Raw genomic sequence first — 22,036 nt, forward strand, 5'->3', positions numbered from 1 at the left:
GGTAGCATTTTTCTGTCTTGACATTATTTTAGGAGTCCTTATTGTGTCGAAATAAAAATTTAATCTATATTTAGTGCTCTGGAAATTTTCCTCAAAAGTGATTCATCTTTTGGACAGTGAGTTCCCCTTTCCTCAGTTCTAAAATAAAGTCTCACTTCAGCTTCTCTGATTCTGGTCCTAAAGAATTGCCGCTGCCTCGATTTATGATGTCAAAGACCGACAGTGACATACGATTTGGGAACTCGGCTGAGCTGCATGGAACTAAGGCTCAAATTCCATATTTAATCTCGGAAAAAAATACCTTCAAAAGAATGGATGATGAGGATAAACAGGTAAACAATCTGATCAAGCATGTCCATTTGACTGTCCATGAAACCTCATGTAGCAGTGCCTCTTATCTGCTGTCAAGCTTCCAGCAAATCTCACCATCTGGGTTACAATTACAGACTTGGAAGTGAGCCAGTGAAATTTCCTTGTAGCAAGAAATAGAGGCCAAATGCATAGGAATGATCATGAGCCACCCATGGGCCCTTTAGAGCCTACATTAATGTAGAATTGTGTCCAAAGTAAGGCCACCAATTTAGCACACTCATTTGATTAATCTATTTCCAAATGAGTTTTTTGAAATGTAACTTTTAGGAGTTTTCCAAGAAAGTCTGGAGGAAAGGTTTCTCTGGCTAGATATGTTTGGAGAATGCTGCTTCATATACTATTCTGGGGGAAAGACTAAATCCTCAGTCTTGGAGATTCATAGTGCACATTAGCACATTAAATACCCTGAGAAGTCCTGCAATAAAGGGACCTGGAGATCTTTATTTACTAAACTTCTTTTACCAGGGCATCTTTTTTGGGGTGCAAGCTTGGAATGCATCTTGAGAACTACTGTCATTGCACATTAGCAAGTTAGGAACAAGAATAGGGAGGATGGGCTTTTAAAATTAGACCACTAATTATAATAGTCAGATGGTGATTGGTAGGGACAAAAGTGTAAAATGCCAGAAAAGTGAGCCTATCAAGAAAAGGTAAATAGTCTAACACATTAGTAAATCCTGAAGTCATCAAGGTACTGCTCATACTTTTAATAAAGATAGTGAATCATGCAGACAAGTCAATTATGTTAAATATAGTATTATCTATAAGGCAAATCAATTTGTTATATTTTAGGAAGATGAATAAAAAAATATATATTGGGGGGTGTCTGTGTCCATTGGTTAGGCTTATATGCATGCATATAAGTCCTTTGGTTGATCTCTCCCCCTTCCCCCCCACCCTCCCCTTCCTTCCCTCTGAGGTTTGATGGTCTGATCGTATTTTTTTTGTTAACTATTTTGCAGTCTCACCTGAGAATATTCTCCCATTTATTTTTTAAAAGAGAGATTGGAAGGGAGGGGGAGAGACAGAGAGAGAGAAACATCAATGTGAGAGAGACACATCGATTGGTTGCCTCCCACATGAGCCCTGACCAGGGCCTGGAATTAAGCCCGCAACCAAGGTACATGCCCTTGATGAATTGAACCTGGGACCCTTCAGTCTGCAGGATGATGCTCTATCCACTGAGTCAAACTGGCTAGGGTAAAAATGTTTTTAAAATGCAGTGAAATTAAAGTTGGAGAACTAATTTATATGGCTCACCCTGATAATGCTGGATATCTGAGGTCTTGCTGCAGAAGTTTTATACTTATCTATCTATCTATCTATATATATATATAAAAGCCTAAGTGTCCGTCTGACCATCTGACCAGTAGCTATGATGTTCACGGACCACCAGGGGGCAGAAGCTCAATGCAGGAGCTTCCATGATGCGCACTGGCCATTTAAAATTAAATGGCACCACAGACCTGGCACCAACAAACTAACACTTGGCTTCCCCTAAGTGGGACACAGGCCCCGCCACTACCCCAGGGCGACAGCCCATCAAATTGCAGCCAGTGCTGCTAAGACCCCATGGTGCAAAATGCGGCACACAGCTCAGCCCAGCCCAGTAACAGTGGCTGTGGGCACCGGATAATGACATCACGTAGCAACGCCCGGCTTCCTCTCCCTAGCAACTACTAGCCTCCTTACAGTTTCTTTAGTCTAGGAACACGACTTGCTTTATAACTAGGTGCAAACATTTTACACTTTAACCAAATGTTTGTGACGCATTTTCATGTGCCTCATCTCATTTGATCCTCACAGAAGTCCTGGAGTAGGTAGATAGGAGATTCGGTGGAATCCTATTTTCTTTTCATTAGCTGGAAAATGGATATTTAGAAAGCTTAGAAACTTGACCAGTCTGAAAAGAAGTAAGAAATGGTGGACCTTGAAAATGACTTCAGGTTTTCTCACTGCACAGAATATAGTCAAACACTGCTGTAGTTAAGTATTTTATTTACCCTTTGTTCTCCCTGGGTGATCTACAATAATAATCTGCTTCATGTTGGTATTTACTGCTGTGTTGCTGACAATTACCTGAAAGAGAAGTTGGGGTGCTTCACTGAGCTGGAAAAAGTTTAGTTAAATCAGAAAGCAGGTCTAATTAAGCAAGTTTATTGTAAAAAAAGTCTAATATGCAAATTGACCGAACGGTGGAACCACTGGTGGAATAACCAGTCACTGATGCGTATTGACCACCAGGGGGCAGATACTCAACACAGGAGCTGCCCCCAGCCTGCAGGCCCCAGGCCAGCCAAGGTGGGTGCCAGCGGGGGGCCCCCTAATTGCCCCAGAGAGGGAGGTAACCAGCGGCAGGGAGTGGGACTGGCTGGTGAGCAGGGGGTGGGGCCGGCCGGTGGCAGCAGCAGTGGGCGGGGCCAGCAAGCAGGCGGCACCAGGCCCGCCAAGGCAGGTGCCAGCAGGGGCCCCCTGATTGCCCCGCTGATCGCCCCACAGATCATCCCTGATCGCCGGTCAGACTTAAGAGACCCTACCCGTGTATGAATTTTGTGCACTGGGCCTCTAGTCTATATTAATAAAAGGGTAATATGCTAATTAGACCGGGTTGACCAGCCATCTTCCAGACATCTGACTTCCTTCTGGACAAAGCCATGGTGGTGGGGACCAAGGCAGAGGAAGTTAGGGGTGATCAGGCCAGCAGGGGAGGGCAGTTGGGGGCGAGATCAGGCCTGCAGGGGAGGGCAGTTGGGGGAGAGATCAGGCTGGCAGAGGAGGGCAGTTTGGGGCCATCAGGCAGGCAGGGGCAGTTAGGGGCCATCAGGTAGGCAGGGGAGAGCAGTTAGGGATGAGATCAGGCTGGCAGGGGAGGGCAGTTAGGGGTGATCAGGCAGGCAGGCAGGGGGGCAAGGTAGGGGTGCTCAGGCTGGCAGGGGAGCAAGGTAGGGGTGATCAGGCTGGCAGGGGGACAAGGTAAGGGTGATCAGGCCAGCAGGCAGAGGGGTTAGGGGCGATCAGACAGGCAGGCAGGCAATTGGTTAGGAGCCAGTCATCCTGGATTGCGAGAGAGATGTCCGACTGCCGGTTTAGGCAGTCAGACATCCCCCGAGGGGTTCCAGATTGGAGAGGGTGCAGGCCGGGCTGAGGAACCCCACTCCATGCATGAATTTTGTGCACCAGGCCTCTAGTATATATATAAAAGGCTAAGTTGACTTGCACATGCATGATACATATAAAACTTTCACTGGCGCCAGTTGCACGCATTATGTTTCAATCTATCATTGTCGATTGTGAATTTGGTTGACACTCTATTATAGAGAAAGGGCGAATAGCAATATTAAAATATTTCTTCTAATTAATTAATTTCAATGTGCATGAATCTGTGCACCAGGACACCAGTAATTTTATATTTAAGTGAGGTGTAGCATGTTCTTCAAGGATATATATATAAAGGAGCATAGGAATCTTCAGTTACCTCTATTTGGCATGCTTTCCTATCAGCATTTGGAGAGGAATGAGGGTTCACTATCCCAGGATGGTTGGTGCCCTGGGAACTTTCTGGACCCATCCCCTGGCTGTGTGAGTAAGGACACATCCTTTTGGCTGGGTTTATGCTAGGCCCACCCAATCTGTGAGTGTGAGCTTACAGTTCAAAGCAAATATTCCTTTACTTTTCTTGAAGAAAAGTCTTAATTGGTACCTCAGATTGCATTTTTTAGATTAATAGCAACTATATAGTGCCTGTGTTGATAAAAATTACTGTTTCTTTGATACTTGGGCACTCTGAAATTACCACTCAGTTGGTAGCATTAAAAATACAGAGGAGGAAACCCAGTAGCAGAGTAAGGTTGCTTTTCTTGCCTAGGGTCCAACATCAGGTTCAAATTTGAATTGAGATTCTAATTGTAACATGTTTAAGGCTCCATCCTAGTGTTTACGAGTGGGATAGTTGGAGTGGTTCACCCATAATTAACTATTTTGCAGTCTCTCGATGTAAAAATTAAAAAAAAACAAACATTTGCCATTTTACTTGGCATAGTAAGCTCTAAGAATATTTAGTATTAAGCATTTAAAATATTTTTAATAGCCACATTTGCTGGAAGACTTGATGAGTGTAAATCCAGAAAGAAAGGGCCTTTATTAATGAATGAAAATGGAATCTATCCACAAAGAGATCAAAATTGGGGAGTATGAATGTTATTTCTTGTGATGATCAGTGTCTTTTATTTTCCAAAGGAAAATATTATTGGAATAACTGAAAGTGTTCCAGGCTTGTTTTAATAATTTACGTACCTGAGTACTGGTGAGACTTTATTCTCTGGGAGACTTTTGAATCCTCAGACACTGATTTTTAATCCAGCTGAATTTTTGAGAAAACATTTCCTCCATTTGTTAAACCAACTGGCTCACCAGCAGTAGAGCTGTGTTATACTTCATAACTGCAGCTTAGAGTGCCGGGCTTCTCCAGTGATTGCTTCTGAACTCTGCTCTGATTTTTTGAAGCAGGAAACACAGTCTCCTACGATGTCACCCCTCGCCTCCCCTCCTTCTTCTCCGCCTCATTACCAGAGGGTGCCCTTGAGCCATGGCTACAGCAAACTGCGGAGCAGCACGGAGCAGATGCATCCAGGTAAGAGGCAATCTGCAGGCCAGCTGTCCCAGGCAGGGTCTTAGAGACTCCTTAATCTATCAGGCAGCAATGCTGCCAGCTGCTGAATCTCCGGACTTAATTACCTCTGTCTTTGGGAACATGGCTCAATTTAATTTTATTCTCTCAAGCAAGGTTTAAAAAGATAAAATGAAATATATCTTAGTAATGCCTTGTCTCCTACAAACTTTAGACTTGTAAACAACGATTTAGATGATTTAATCTCTCATATGCAGATTTCATCACACAGGAAAGTGGCATATTAAGGGGTTGTGTTGTTTTGGAAATGTTATTCTTTCCTGCAAACATACCAAGCATATTTTTATAAGAACTGCTTTTATGGAATGACTTAAAAATATAACACTGCAAATGCAAACGAGTTGATTCAACCGTTAAAGACTGATTACATAAATGGAATTATTTAGCTCTTGTGTTTGGGAATAAGAATACAGGAAATGACAGGGAAAGCATTTTGCTGAGAAGTGTATAGAGTGTCTGTTGTGGGTTTGCCTGCTTGCTCACATTCAGGCTGTGCTATTGGTAAAATCCGTTAGTTGGTTCTAAGGATGACTTGCAGAGTTGGCTGCCTAGGCACAGTGCTGAAACTCCATAAATTCACTGCAGCAGCTTGTCCTCCTGGGGCTCAGACTCCTAGTTTAAGATATGACCAATTAAAGGTATTCTAGAATTGGATACCCATAATCCCCCTTTTTATTTTGTGGACTATGGCTGAAAATGACCCAGTTTCTGCAGGCTTTTGCTGCATTGAAAATAGTGGTGACTTCTAGAGGGACACAGATATAAAATGTGTGCTAGCCTGGACTAGAGAGAGGCTGTAATCTTGCAGAAAGAAGCAGGTGTAGCATAATGGAAAAATCTTTTGATTGTAATCAGAAGGTGTGGGTTTATGTGACTAGCTATGTGACCTTGGGCAAGCCATTTAACTGCTCTGAAGCATGGTTTCTTCTCTTTTAAAGTGGAGTATCTTATAGGGGTATTGTAAGGTTTAGTGAGAACGTGAGTATAAAATCTGATTAGAAATTAAGCCCTTTGCAAATGCAAGATGATATTGTAACAAGAAATCACTCTCCTGGAACTCGATTGTCCTGCTGATGTCTGCAACAAAATGGGGTTGAGAATTCATTTTCCTCTTACAGTCCAGTCCCCCCTCCTGCCTGATTTCCCTGTTTTTAGAAGTGGGTTTTTTAAAATTCCTAATCTTATTTGGGCTTGGAAGTTGGAGTCCTGTGCCTAGCATGGTGCCTGATTTTTGATTTTTAATTCACAGGTGAGTCATTTTTGTTCAGTGTATCACCATGTTCCACCCTATCTTTTTTGATATTCCTTAAAAACCTTGTCCGTACTAGCCTTATTTCGTGGCCATTCTCTCCTCATCCCATTCAAATTGGGCTTCTGTTCCCCCAGTGGCAAGGAGATAACCTGCTTCTCTCCATCTTTTTTGACTCTTAGTGGCACCTGTCAAGGTTGTTCATGCCTTTATGCTTTTTTAAATCTGATTTTAAAAAGAGTCAGGTAAAAATTACATATGATAAAATGCACACATTTAAAATACTCAGTTTAGTTTTAACAAATGGATGTACCCATGTAACCATCATTTTGATCAAGAATAGAACATTCCCATCACCTCAGAGATGCCCCTTTCCAATCACCCTCTGCTCCCTAGAGCAAGCACTGTTCTGATTTTTATCACTCTAGATTAGTTTTGTCTTTTCTAGAACTTCATATAAATATAATCATATTGAATGACTGTACTCTTATTTGTCTGCCATCTTTCCCTCAGCATAGTGGTTGAGATTCATCCATATTGTATATATCAGTAGTTTGTTCCTATTTATTACTCAGTAGTGTTCCATCACATGAATGGATCACAGTTTGATGAGACATTCTCCTGTTGATGGACATTTGGGTTGTTTCCAGTGTTTGGTTGTTATGAATATGAGTGTGACATGTATTGTAATTTCCCTGGCACCTAGGAGTGGAATTGCTAGACTTAGGGTAGATGTATGAGAAAGTACCAAAAGAGTTTTTCAAAGTGGCTCTATACATCCCACTGGCAATGTATGAGAGAGTTCATGCTCCTTGAAAGCATTTGGTATTCTCAGTGGTTTCTTTTTCTTCAGTGTTTTTAATTTTAGCCATTCTGTTAGATGTGAATTACATCTTTTTGTGGTCATTCCTTTATTCTTGAAACATTGTTTTCTAAGTTTCTGTTATCCCTTCCTGGTTTTTCTCCTACATTATGATCCTTAGACTGATGAACTGCTCTTCTAGAGGGTTCTTCTTTGTACAGCTTACCCATAGAGAGGAATCTGAATGAACAGTCTCCTGTTTCTCAAGAGGTTGAGTTTCCTGGATCTAGCCATCAATTAGGAGGCTGTTACGTCCCTGTAGCTAGGAACAAGGTCATTCATAAATAAAATGTTTACAGGCATTTCTATTTAGACTTCCCCATCTATGTAAGTCAAAGGAAGGGAGAATTTTTCTATCTGCAACTTGGGTCCATCTTGTGATTTTTGCTTCTGATTGATACTATTCATGTCAAAACTTGTTAATTCCTGTTTTTATAATGTTGGTGGATTTCCCCCCAAAGGATTTTCTTTACCTATTTGCTTCCTTTTCTGTCACATATCTTTAGGTCAAGAAGTAAGAGAAGTTCACATATCTTCCTTCTCTCTCTCCCCACGTTTTCAGAATTCAATTTCTCCAACCCATTTGATGGGCTCGGGATTCTCTTTCCTATTTTTGTACTCCATCTTACCTTTGGTCTAGATCAGCGGTCGCCAACCTTTCGGACCTCACAGACCACCAGTGGTCCGTGGACCACTGGTTGGCGACCGCTGGTCTATACAGTAGCATATCTAAAACCTGTTAAACCTTAGCGATGTGGTACTAAGCAATCCAGAGTTATTTTTAGTTTCCACCTTTTCAGAAAGGAGTTTTGCTACTGGCATAATTTTCTTGTAATACATTTTCTGGGGTCATTTCCCTGTCCAATATTCTGCCATGATTCCTGGCTGGTGGGACATGTATTGAGTATGCTTTAAATCAGACTGAGCATCATCAGACCAGTCTGGAATTCAGAGCCCCTCTTCAGATTCTCTCCTGGGCTCCTGTTAGTTTCACTTGCTGGATATAGCTGTAGCTAATGTTCATTGCGTAAGACTTATGTGCCAGGCATCATGCCGAGGTCTTTATGTGCATTATATTCTTCTTACCACAACCCTCAGAGGCACATAATGCTATCCATATTGTAAAAATAATCTTTAAATAATAGTAATACATGTATATAGTTAAATAATATTTACATGCCTATAGTAAATACAACTATTCTTCCCACTGAACTTGTTTCTGATCTCCAGAGGCAACTACTTTCAACTCTTTCACTTGTTTCTTCTGATGTCTAATGTGTTATCTCAGAATCAATATGTCTGTTCTGCTTTTTCTTACACATATTATTCTGATGTATTAATTCTACTCACTTAACAGCATGGGCTGTGATGTTCGTTTCCTGGCTCTAAAAGTAGACTTGGTGGGCCTACATTTCTCATTTCTGTCCATTTCCAGCCTGTGTGACTATGGGTTTTTCACTTTTCTGGGCTTCAGTTTCCTTTATCTGTGAAATAGAATAATCTCTGCCTCAGAGGTTTGCTTTGTGGATCAAATGAGAAATATGTAAACATCTGTGCCTACCAGTTTCTGGCACATTGTAGGTGCTCAAATGTTCCCTAGTATTTTCTTTTGTGTTTTTTAGAATCTGGTATTCATTTTATTTGTGAAATTCTTAAGTATTCTTGAAAGTCACCTTCTTCTGGTCACCATTCACTGGGTTGACTGCAGATGTAGTCTTTATTGTGAAGTTACTCATGTCACTTCTAGTTTGACATGTACTGTTCTAGTTTGACATCGAATCTCCGATTGATGAAATCTTCAGGGTTTGTTTTATATTCCTATTCTTGGAGAAAAATGGTACTTCTAGTTCCTCATTAAACCTCTTGTAAGGGGATCTAAGAATTAATATTTTTTGCATTGAGGTGCATGTCTTGTGTTTTATTTGGGAGGAAGGAGAGTAGAGTTCAGATCCAGTTGTGGAATGAGACAGCAGTCAGATCAATGATGGCCTGACTATCAGCTGTGGTGCTGATAGAGCGGATCAGAGCATGAGTCTTAGACTTGTGACTGCATGGGCTTCAGACACCTTTCTAGTCACAGGCAGGTGTGGCTAATCCAGGCTTTCCACCGGAGTAGGAAGAGAAAATCTGCCCTCCAGGCTTGGCCTCTCCAAAAATGATCCTCCATGTGGCTGAGTCTTCATTCGGCCTATTGATGAGCTAGGTCTGTCCCTTCCAAGGGAAGAAGGTCCTTGTAGGTGAGGGACTGGAGCCATGGGCCAGATGTCCTCCCCCACATGGTTCCCTCTTAGGCAGTAGAAGCTCCCTCTTTCTGAAGGGAACCAGAATCATGTAGGATCAGCTTCCCAGGGAAAGCTTATGACCATTAGTATCCCAACTATGATACAGTTTACTGTTGTCCAAACCTTCTGGCATTAAGAGTTTAATTTGGTGTTCCATCAAAGTGAAATGATCTTAAAAAGCTTTCTCAACACCCGCCTACCAGCTGAGATTTATTTTTAAGATTTGGATTATGTGCTTCCTGTTTATGTTTCTTTTTCAATTTTTATATTTTTAATAATTCTTAGCAGAGTCTGAAAATACACTAAATGATTTGTTAGGCAATGATTTTGATATGTTAATGTGTTTTATTGTATTATAATCTTGTGTTCCAGTTTCTTGGATGAAACACAATAAGCAGATGTGAGCCGAGGAGTTGTTTGTTATTCTTGATGTGCTGTTATTATACCTTCTTTGTTTTAAAAAGATCACACTGTGCTAAAGGTGCTGCACTAACAGGCTGCTCTGCTCTCTGTGCCTAATTTTACTTATAAGGAAACTACAGAAAGAAAGCATTTTACTTCTTTACATACTTCCAAAAGCTCGAACTGTTAACCCAAACATATCAGAAATGGGTTCATCTTGGATGATAATTTCTCTTTTCTATTGGAGCTGCATACTACCTGGTTATGTTTAACTGTTTTCTGCCCTATTGGCAAGGTCATTAAGTGTTCTGGAAATAAAAGGAATAAAAAACAGTGTTCATTTTTGTGGCTTAAAAACCTTTTTTTAAAAGGTAACAAAATTAATTTTAGTTTTTTATCAACTGATAAAATAATAAATATAAAATAGATTTATTCTTAGTAAAAAAAGGAAATAAAAAATAAAATAAAATACATTTATTCTTTTTTGTGTTTTTCTCAACTTGGTTTCACATTCTTTCCAAAAAAGAAAAGAAGACAGTGCTATTTATTTCTCAAAAACAAACAAACAAAATAAATGATAATATTGAGCCTTAGTATTCAAAATGCATATACATTTACTTCTTTGCAAGGGTGGTGGGTAGGTGTAAGGGAATGAATGGAAGACTTTTAAATAGGAGGGTATATATAGAATTTACCTATCTCAAGAATTTGAACATTTATAACATGGCACTTTTCTAATGACTCTCATTGTTTTCTATCCCAATTTAGGTTCTCACCATTTCACCCTTATAATTTGTTCCTAATCTTAACCTGATGTAAATATTTTCCTGCCTTATCATAAATTGGTTGGATATCTTTACATTGTTCAGTTAAATTGTACCCAGGGGCACCAAGGTTTGTTTGTCCTCGATGGCCCTATGCACATAATCTCTAATTCCTTTGATAATTCTGTCCTTAAAAGCAGACACTGTATCGGTTGGAGTGTGAAGTCATAATTCTTGGGTGGAATCTTTGTGTACCATGCTGACTTTCACTCCGGTTTCAGCTCCTTATGAAGCTAGACAGCCCCTTGTCCAGCCTGAGGGACCCTCATCGGGGAATCAAGGAACCAAGCCGCCTCGGCATCAGGCTTCCCTCATCCGGGTAAGAGATGTTGTGGGGTTATGCCAGTGGGAGACTTTGGGGACATGGTTTTTTGATGGGCCCTCTTTTTTTTTTTCCAAGGAAGATATAAAACTGTCCCCTCATGCAAAGATTGTACTTCTTGTTCTGTTGCTTGTATATTTTCCTAAATCTTTTTTTGCTATATGTGTTCTGACTGTCTCTAGACTAATCCAGGCTGGTTCCTGGTCATTGGTATGTCTAAAATGCCCTTCCACCATCATCTACTTAATCATTAGGTACCTTCTTCAGGAGAGCTTTACTTTTCCCAGAACAGCCTGTTGTATCTCTGCCTTATTTATTCTTTATTATCATTCATCCAGTGCATAGTGTCCATTTGTTTTGTGCCTTTAATTACATTGCAAGCTTTTGGAAAGCAGAGGTAGTCCTTCTGTATTCTCCCTCAGTGCCTAGTTCAATGCTGTTTGGAGAGCAATTATTTTACAAGTGGCAGCAACTACTCTTTCTCATATGTAATCGATACAAAAGAAATATTATGGTAGGAGCACAAGTGACATTTCAGTTTTTCCTGGCTACACCATTGCTTAGAACATTTCAGCTTTCCTTTCTCCAGTGTTTTCTCTTTTTTTCTGTGTCTACCATTGTTTTCTTGTGTAGTATCTCTGAGCCCTGTGCTGGGGAAGTCATATTCTCAACAAAGGGTGTGTGTCTGCATGAGAGAAGTTATGAAAAAACTTGGTTCACTGTTTGACCCTAAAGACAAGAGGAAGTAGGGTGATTTGTATAACATTTCAACTGTCCAAGTTAGGAAGAGGATCATTTATGTGCAGGCAGTTCTACTCAAAATAGCAGGGTGGTGTCAGATACTCCCATAAGGAAGTGGGCTGGTGTCTGGACCAAAATAGACAAAGCTAAGGAAGATCGTGGTGTCCACTGAATACCCACTGGGAATGGGCACTGTTAGGCATGGTACAGAACGTTATCTTCTAAGGTGATAGTACTCTGTGTACAAATAACTTCCTTTTAAAAAAATCTTTATTGTTGAAAGTATTACATATGTTCCCCTTTCCCCCCATTGAACTTCCCTAGCCCCCCTCCACCCATACAAAGAACTTTCTTAAATACAATAATTTAGCCATAAGCAGGGTACTTATATTTAGTGTTCCTTGCCAATATAATATCTAGGTGCTGTTATATCTATTAGTATAGATGATTTAACTGACTGAGAGAGGTTAAGTAATGGGTCTAAGGTTATAGTCATAATTCCTAAGTAGCAAAACAGGAATTTGAACCCAGGCCTGCCCAATGTCAAAACTTTCACTTCAAAATACTTTGCTATATGTTAGAGTCCCATGTTAGAAGGAGGTTAGGTTCTAAAGTTTCTGCATAAATAAACACTGGGTGTAGTGAAAAAATATTCCTGAAAATACCTTATTGGTACCACATTGGAGAGCCAAGATGCCATTCCCTCCTAGTTCCCATAGAGCTCAATTTTACCCTGGAGTTAGAACAGACAGCTGTTTCTTCAGATAAGCCCCAGATGTAGTAGTTGGCTGTGTTTAGAGGTCCTGTGGTATAAAAATATGTCTTTAAACACTAGAATTACACCCATGGTGGAGTGATGGTTACATTAGGAAAGGTATAGGAGGGACTGGGGTTCATCTAAAAAATTCCCAGGGTGTGGCTGTGCATGTTTATGCAGAGTATATTCTAGTACCGTGGAGACCAAATTCTTAAAAGTTAGAGTGTCGGTCAAACAGGCAGTAAGTCATGAACTTAACAGGTCAGATGGGGCTCACTAGGCCTTCTACCTGGCTCCCTGGATGGGATGGCCATGAGCTCTAGCTTGAATTGGTGTTCTGTGACTTCTCTTCGAATCTCTAGGTCCATTTTTCTTCTGATAAAAATGCATTGATCCTGGGCATTTCACTCAACTAATGTTTACTAAACACCTATTATGTGCTAAGTACTGTGTTGAGAATACAAAAATGAGGCATAGCACTCCCATTCTCTGCCTTCATGAAGCTTATAGGCTATTGGAGGAGATGGCCATTAATCAAACAATCAGAATGTGATGTGATGGAAATTACACTGTGCTTTGAGGGTGAAAAGTGGCAGGGGGGGGGTTATGACCTCACCTTGGCAGTCAGGGAGTGATCAAGGAAGGCTTCCAGCAGGGAGTAACACTTGAGTTGAAATGAGAATGATTCCTAAGTGTTAAACAGGTGGATGGGTAGGATTGGAGGAAGAAGGCAATAAGATAGAGGGAACTGCACACAGACATTTTCTATGCTTAGCATTTTATACACATCATCTCTTTCACTGTTCACAGCTATTTTATGAGGTAATTCCTGTTATTATTCCATTTTTCAGCTGCTAAAACCTGAGGTTTAAAAGACCTTATTTAATTTACTCAAGGTTGCAGCCAGGAAGTGGTAGGCTGGAGGTCAAACACTGGACATGCTTCCTTAGTCTCTGGCTCAGGAACCGGATGAATGGTGATGTCATCTGTTAAACTAAGAGGCCTTGGATGAAAAACTGGTGTTGGGAGTAATAGGGAAAGATCATGAGTTCAGTGTTGGATGTTGGGAATTTGAGCTTTTGAGATAGCCAAGGGTAGGTGTCAGAAGGTAGGATATATGAGGCCAGAGCTTTGGGGAGAGTGAGGCTGGACATAAGTATTTGGCAGCAATTGGCCATTAGGAGGACTTATGGTATAGTGCAGAAAAAACCAGACAGGTGCTTGCCCAGGCCTAGCCAAACTCTGTGTGACCTTGGGGCAAGTTGCTTCTCTTTTCTGTAATATGAATGACTTGGAATGGATTTCACAGTCCATTGTAATAATCTGCAACAGTCTGATTTCCTTAATGTTTGTTTGGCATCAGTGGAGTTTCTCCCCCTCCTGTTTGGAGCATTGCCTTCTGTTTAAGATGAGAGCAAGGGGCCTTTTTTGGGACAGCAGTATGTGGTTTTCATGGCTGATGTGTTTTTCTCTTTCTTTAGTTCTTAGGTTTCCTTCTTATGCCTGTCAACTTGGTTTGGCTGGGCTTCATGTCCCAGAAAGCAAAATGCCAACCTGAATTAGTCATGTAGGGGAGGGGATCTGAAGTGAAGGTTCTTGGTAGAAGAGGATTAATACGGATTCGGCATGGTGCTAGGCCAGGCCAGGGTAACTAATTCCCCTCATGTTGCCATTTTAATGTGCTGATGGCAGCTTCCCCTGTGGCCTTGTATTCAAGTCCTTCCTGCCTGATTAGAAGGGGTGACCTCTGGGTACTGAGGGAGGCTTTTAAGGACCCTGGTCCAACTCTGTTGCAGCTCATGGGCTTTGCATTTTAGAGGTACTTATGCCAAAACCAGCACCCAAACTTTGGAATGAATACTCTTTTGGGTTAATGTTTTAGGAATTTCAGGTTTTCTTTTATTCAGATGGTGGATGGTTGATAGTGGTTTGTAAAGAAGTAAAGTCTCCTTTTCTGCTTCATCTTTTATCTCATGTTTATAGTTCATTTTATGGTTTACTTTTCACAAGTTATCCTAACTGTAGACTATGCAGGCATTTGTAATTTTGCTGGCATAGGATTTAGAATTGCCTCTTCATCTCCCACTTCACTCCACTGCCTCTGTTTTTGCCACGGTTGCCAGAAATTACCTTGTATTAAGTCCCTGTCTCATTGACCCCTTAGCAGCTTTTGACACTGCCTCACCACTTAGTGTCCATGATGCTGTCCCCTACTGCTTCTATGACTATCTCTTCCTGATCTTTTTCATTTCTCCTTCCTCTGCCTGTCCCATACATGTTGGAGCGCCCTAGATCCAATTCTCACTCTTTTACTCTTTAGTTATGTGGAGGTTGATGACCACATAACTCCATCTGTCAGTCATCTTCACTTTAATGTCCCACTGTCACCTAAAACATCTTTCCCAGAAAACCAGCTTTCACTCTTCCATTCCTGGCTCCATCCACTAATTGGCACATGCTTGTGGCCTTTGTCTCTGGTTTGGCTGTCTCTGAGTCTTCTCTCACTCCTTCTGCCCATTGAGTTACCACGTCTTGGCCATTTCACTTTCTAAATACCTCTCTTATCTGTCCATTCTTCTGCACTTCCTTGGTTCAGTCCATCTTCTGTCACCAAATCTGGTATATTGGCCTCTAACTCTTTCTTCCTGCTGCCACTCTTTAAATCCATTAATTATCCTCACTGCAGACAAAATTATTCTGAAAAACACAAATCAGCCTCTCCTACTCCCTTGATTGAAACCTGTCACACACTACCTGCTGCTCTCAACATATCATCCACTTTCCTGAACATGGTTCTCAGGGCCTGGTGTTTGGCCCCCACTGTTCTCTTCAGTCACAGCAGCCCACGGCTTCTCTCCCTCTCTCCTCTGGCCACGCAGAGTTGCTTGTCATTTCCCATATGGTCCATGTTCTGTGTGGAAACCTTAGTCTTCATCCTTGCTTTGCCTTTGTTTTCTCTTTTGTCTCAGCTCATCTATGCGCCTTTCCAATTGATAACATGAAGTACGAGCATTTTCTAATATTTCTTGTATATGTGAGGTTTCCATTTTTTTAATTCTTAAAAAATGGTTCATTCCTCATCTCATTTATCCAAGAATCTCAGCCAAAGCAAGGGGCATCCTATCTTTATTGTTTTTTATGCTGTTTATTTTTACCTGTCTTTAGGGATTTTAGGTTTGGCGAATGAAATATCATTTTAGCCAGATCTCACTAGAAAAAAATTATCTTTATTTTAAACCAAAAACACATTCACTTTTAAAAAATATTTTTTTTCTTGATTTCAGAGAGGAAGGGAGAGGGAGAGATAGAAGCATCAATGATGAGAGAGTATCATTGATCAGCTGCCTCCTACATGCCCCCCCACCCGGGAATCGAGCCCATAACTCAGGCATGTGCCCTTGACTGGAATCAAACTTGGGACCCTTCAGTCCACAGGCCAGTCCTCTATCCACTGAGTCAAACCAGCTAGGGCAAACACACTCACTTTTTAAACCCTAAACATACATGCTGTGAGGTTTTCTCCTCTTTCTGGAGAGTCAAATGTAACAGTCTTTTGGGGTAAATTCTCAATACTCAACTATTCTTCTTACTTCAAAGACAAAGTAATGTCAAATAGCATGTATAGAACTTTACCACCCTGCCATTCTAGATGGGGGTTTGGCTATGCTTTCGGTGGAAGTTTCCTAATGAACAGGTAGGGGTAGGTTGTTAGACATTGCTAGCCAGGCACCATATCAACCCAAAAGTTTGTAACTTTAATATATATATTGATTTCAGAGAGAAAGGGAGAGGGAAAGAGAGATAGAAACATCAATGATGAGCCCTAGCCGGTTTTGCTCAGTGGTTAGAGCGTCAGTCTGTGGACCAAAGGGTCCCTGGTTCGATTCCGGTCAAGGGCACATACCTTGGTTGCAGGCTCCTCCCAGGTCTGGGCCCTGGTTGGGGTTTGTGCAGGAGGCAACCAATTGATGTGCTTGTCTCACATCAGTGTTTCTCTGTCTTTTCTTCCCCTACTTTCCTTAAAAATCAATGGAAAAATATCCTAGGGTGAGGAAGAAAAAAAAAAAGAAAAGAAAAGAAACATCAATGATGAGAAAGAATCATTGATAGGCTACCTCCTGCATGCCCGACACTGAGGAGTCCACAACGCAGGCATGTTTCCTGACCGGGAATCGAACCATGGCCTCCTGGTTCATAGGTCAACGGTCAACCACTGAGCCATGCTGGCCAGGCAGGACTGATTTCTTTTGTATTGTTCTAGGAATATTTTGCGCATATTCTGTATATGTGAATACAGGTATTCTTATATGTAATTACATATAATATATGCAAAATATATAGTTCTACTTTTTACACGTATGGTAGCATATTATACATCTGTTATACACTGTGTACTTTTTTTACTTAACAAAAAAGTTTAATAATATTCTATAGCAGTACATAAAGTACTTCCCTATCTTTTTGTTTTTCCAAATGCATAGTATTTCATTGTGTGCATCTTCGATCTACCATTTAACCAGCCCCTCTGATCAACATCTAGAACTTGCAATCGCAGCACCATTTGCATATATATATATATATCTGGCATTAGTTCCCAGAAATGAAATACTTGGGTGAAATGTTTACACATTTTTAATTTTTGTAGGAGATTCTCAAATTGGAGACAGTATCAATTTATACACTTGCCAGCAATGTATGAAAATGCTAATTTTTCATACCCATGCAAACACACTGTGCTAAAAATCTTACGAATCTTTGCCAATCTGATAGGTGAAAAATGATATCTGTGTAGTTTTAATTAGCAGTTCTCTTTATTAGTGAAGTGGGATATCTTAAGCTTATGAGTCATTTGTATTTCCTTTTGTGTGTGTGTGTGTGAATTGCTTGTTCATATCCTATGCCCTCTTTTTTTCTTTTGAGTTATCAGTGTTTCCTTATTGGCTTGTCATTTCTGCCAGTCTGAAAATAGAAGCTGGGGTTTCTGTTCCTTTGGATGAGTGAGCGACTGCAATGTACGTGGAAAACTGCTCCTTGCATGGTTGAGAAGAGGTCCTGGGCTCCTGAGGCCCTGGAAGGAGGGTAGGGACCCCAGCTTCTTTTCAGTTCTGGAGAGCCCCAGGCTGCCTGCAATGATTATATCTTCATGACAGTAAAGTTGAATTACTTAGTTTATGGGTAGAGATTAGGGCTAGGAGAATCTTCTGTTGTTAGTGATGGTAAATGTTAACCTAGTGTACCTGTGTGTGTTGACTTCTCAGTATTGCTTAGACAACTCAATTTTCTTCCTCTGAGTGAAATAGTAAGGAGAAAGATGGAGGGGTGGGAGAAGGAAGGAGGGAGAGAATATATGTGTGTTTGCCTTTGTGTGTAACAGGAGGAACTGGTTTGATAAATTTTTAGGAATGCATGTGCCTTGTTCTTGATGTGACATCTTGTTTTACCAGATTCATTCTCTGTTTCATTTTAAACCCTCACTGGAATTTTACCATTCATAGGAGGTAAACGGTTGCTTTATCTTCAGCATATTCTTTGCCGAGTCTACCTAAGACTAACAGATGTCTAATGGTCACTATTACCACAAAGAGGTCCTATTTTTTATGGTGTCTCTTTCCTACTTTCTCCACCTACTTACAATTCTTTTTCAGATTTTCTAGTCCTTATTTTTGAAACATTTAATTTTAATTGATACTGAAATTTACTTTTCTCAGCCTAAATCTTAGCTGTCTCTTGTATTCCTCAGGTGCTTACCTTGTACCCACACTTCTTAACAATTAAAGTGATGTTAATTGCTTAGTTTCTTTGCTGGGAGGCATTTCTATGTGAAAGACAAAAATGTTTTGTTATAAGATGAGAATAGCAAAAAGATACTGGATCATTGAAAGACAGATGACTCCAGAATATTAGAAGAAGGTATCTGAATAAGAAGTAAGAAATTGAAGGATATTTTTGGGAAAAAGACACTGACTCCATAAGTGTTAGGACTTATGAGGCCTTTCAAAATCCATGCTTTAGAGATAGTGGGGTCGGGTAGGGGGAGGGAGAGTCAAAATGGTAGGTTGATCCACATTAGAGTTCTAGCATCCATGTAGCAGGTCGGTTAGACTACTGATAAAAGCAAATAAATACATCTTATTTGTGGGGTCAGCGTTGTTTTCCCCACAAGCTGTGGGCATTGCATTAAAGGCTTATGGTGTCCAGAACTTTCCTGGTAATAGCTAGGGCCCACATAGATTTGTTAGATTTAGCCTCTCAGATGCAGCTCAAAACACTTAACTGAACTCCTAGTCCCAGACAGTACTTTTTAAAGCTGGAAAGGAGAGTGGTGTTTGTTTCTAGCATATGCCCCAGGACCTTTCGGTCTTAGTTAATATATACTAGGCTGCGAATATGGGAGGTTCCTTTACAATAGCACTACTTTAGCCCTGTAATAGGCCCATTAGCACTGCCTTTGACCTCAGGTGAGCATGTGATGCCATGTCCCCAAGTGCCTATTCCAACAAAGTATCACTACTGACCCAGTGTTTATTTGGCCCAGCGTTGTAGTGGTCCTTTAGATTGTATGTGTCCTTTCGGTCATCCCAACAGTCTTAGAAGGTAGACTACTTGCAACACTATATCCTCTGCTTATCTATTGGGAAATATTTACTAAGTGCTTATATGGGTCAGCCACCATGACAGGGGTACCCTGAGGACTACAAACATGGTGCCTACTCTCAGAGAACTTGTAGTCAAGTGGGCGGCGGGGGGGGGGGGGGGGGGAGAGATGGATGCAAATCAATTGATCCCAGCTCTGCATGTGTAATGGAAAACTGACAATTGCCCTGAAGGCAAGGGAGTACTTTGGTAGCATATAACAGAGAAATCTGATCTAAGGCTAGAAAGTGAGGGAAGGCTTCTACAAAGAAGTGAGGGATAGCTAGGAGTTAACCAGGCAAAGGAAGGATAGTGCTGGGAGGCAAGGAGAAGAGTATTTCACATAACGGGAAGAGCCTAGACAAGGGGCATGTGCTGGTAGGGTTCTTCGTTGTGGACAGCAGAGTCTACTCTGGCTAGCTTAAGCAGATAGGAATTTATAATAGGGGTGTGGGTAGCCTACCAAATTTTTGGAAGGGCTCAAGATTCAGACTATTCTAAGCTTGCGAGAATAATTTCCAAAACCACACAGCGGGACTGGGTGGCTAAGGGGGCCTTGCTTCTGCCACAATAACAAAGCTACAGAATTGGGCAGTTGCTGCCATTGCTTTCGGCTTCAGCTCCACATCACACGTGACCTAGTCCAGCAGCATGAGTGTTCCGTTCCCTGCCTCTTTCAGCATGTGACTGAGTTCTGAATCAGTTTTCTGTAGGAGTATTTGTTTAATGGAACCTAAGTCCCATCTGGAATTCTAGCAGCAAAGATATAGGGAAAGTGTAGTTTTTAACCTAGCCAAACTCTGTAGTGCAAGGAATGATGCTAAGAGGCGGAGTAGTGGGTGTTGAGTGAGCCAGGTTACCATGCATAGATAGCATGGAGAGGAGACAGCCAAAGAACAGAAAAGCCTGTGTAAGAGCCTGGAGTGGTAGAGAGATGGGCCTGGGGAGGTGTGCAGAACCCTTAGGCCAATGGCCTTTCAGGTGGGGGATGGGTGGCTCAGAAGTTAAGAAACTGGCCCAAGTCTCATGGTAAGTGACCATCCCAGATTTGAACCCAGTGTGTGCCTTCAGAACTGGCACTTTTCCCACCTCTAATCTGTAGCCTCATTCTCTAAAGCAGCAGTCGCCAACCTTTTGGACCTCACGGACCACCAGTGGTCCTCGGACCACCGGTTGGCGACTGCTGTTCTAAAGCATTCCTTGAATTCAACCCAAGTTCTTGGTGCATCTGTTTCCCATCTGACCTAAGGCTGTGGAATGTTAAGGGGAGGACATAGTGGAGAAGAAACAGGCAGACTTGACCAAACTGGCAAGGATTGGGATGGGGACGTTAATGCATTGGTACTAGAAGTCTGTGGCTTTGTAAGACTCCTCTTACAGGTGATTTCTCACTTTCTCCTCTAAGCAATAACACAATCCTGACAATTGTAGAGGAAAAATGCCTTTCTGGAGCAGCAGATCTTGGCTTCTGATGGAAGAATTGGAGACAATGATTACTCATAAGCATTTCTTTTTTAAAAAAAATATATTTTATTGACTTTTTCACAGAGAGGAAGGGAGAGGGATAGAGAGTCAGAAACATCGATGAGAGAGAAACATCGACCAGCTGCCTCCTGCACACCCCCCACTGGGGATGTGCCCGCAACCAAGGTACATGCCCTTGACCGGAATCGAACCCGGGACCTTTCAGTCCGCAGGCCGACGCTCTTATCCACTGAGCCAAACCGGTTTTGGCCATAAGCATTTCTTATGTTAATCGAAATATTGTTAGTGTCACATACTAAACAGTGAAATGATGGAATACCTGTATTGTATGGCTATCTACAGGATTCTTTTCTGATGTGAAAACATGTCAGATGCATGTAGGCAAAAAATATGTGAGAAATAAGATGGCACTCTATATAATTTAATAGTTCACTGACCAAAATCTACAACGAAACTGGGGAGGGAGGTGTAAATATAGCATATTCATATCCCAAGCTCAGATCCTCAATCTGCAAAATTGCCGCAATGGGTTGTTCTGAAAAGGAAATAGTACATTGTTGTAGGATGGATGCATGGATGGATTGATGGGAGGGAGAGAACCATAGGAATTGCTGATTAAGATTACATTGGACCCCCATTCATGTTCTTACTCTACCATTTACTAGGTGTTTTCACATTAAACTGTGCTATATTATACTCTATAAATCTTGTCTCCCACCCTACTCTCACTATAAAATAAGGTCCATGAGGGCAAGAAATTTTGTTCATTATGATCCCAGTTGTATACCTAGTACCTATCAAATAGGAAACACTCAATAAATATTTGCTGAATGAATAAACAAATAGACAAATGATTGGACAAATTGCCAATTCTTGTCCAGATGTAGAAAGGTTAGCCTGAGCTCTACTATAATGACTAGAGCTGAACTTCACGTGCACTTATCAAAAGTGTCACACAACAGTAAAGGCTGGGCTCTCTCCCTTACCTATGAAGTTAGAGAACTTAAAAGATTTTTTCCTTTTTATTTTGAAGTAATTACAGATTCACAGGAAGTTGCAATAAATAACTTCTGTTCCTGACTATAGAAAAGTTCATTACAATTAAATTCTAACAGAGCAATTTAACCTCATCAGTTTCTTCATGGAAATAAATGCACAAAGATGTCTTTAACCACATGTTGTGAAACTCAGGGATTTACTTTCAGCAGCTCAGAAGGTTCTCTCTGAGTCTATTAGGCAATTTACAGTGGCTGTTTGTTAAGATAAACAACATTTTTAAAACTACCACCACAGTCACAGGAGAATGGTAGGTAACACATATTCATTACTTTGCTTAGTGCCAGTTACTTGGGCCAGTTACTGTAAGAACCTAATATATTTGACCTATTTTCATCTTCACAACAACCCTGGGAAGTGGGTC

General features: G+C 41.1%; 1 protein-coding gene across 8 annotated transcripts in view; it reads left to right on the forward strand.

The window, feature by feature from the left end:
* Positions 1 to 22,036, forward strand: part of REPS2 (RALBP1 associated Eps domain containing 2) — a 185,952-nt gene that overhangs the window by 64,417 nt on the left and 99,499 nt on the right. For 5 of the 8 annotated variants that reach the window (XM_079764421.1, XM_079764424.1, XM_079764423.1 and 2 more), the window contains exons 3-5: positions 184 to 332; positions 4,876 to 5,002; positions 10,900 to 10,997. In XM_079764421.1, the coding sequence (XP_079620547.1) occupies positions 184 to 332; positions 4,876 to 5,002; positions 10,900 to 10,997 (374 nt within the window). The remainder of the gene's footprint in view (positions 1 to 183; positions 333 to 4,875; positions 5,003 to 10,899; positions 10,998 to 22,036) is intronic. The other 3 variants (XM_079764422.1, XM_079764425.1, XM_079764427.1) reach the window with 1 other exon arrangement.

Source organism: Cnephaeus nilssonii (assembly GCF_951640355.1).
Source record: "Cnephaeus nilssonii genome assembly, chromosome: X".
Classification (NCBI taxonomy): domain Eukaryota; kingdom Metazoa; phylum Chordata; class Mammalia; order Chiroptera; family Vespertilionidae; genus Cnephaeus; species Cnephaeus nilssonii.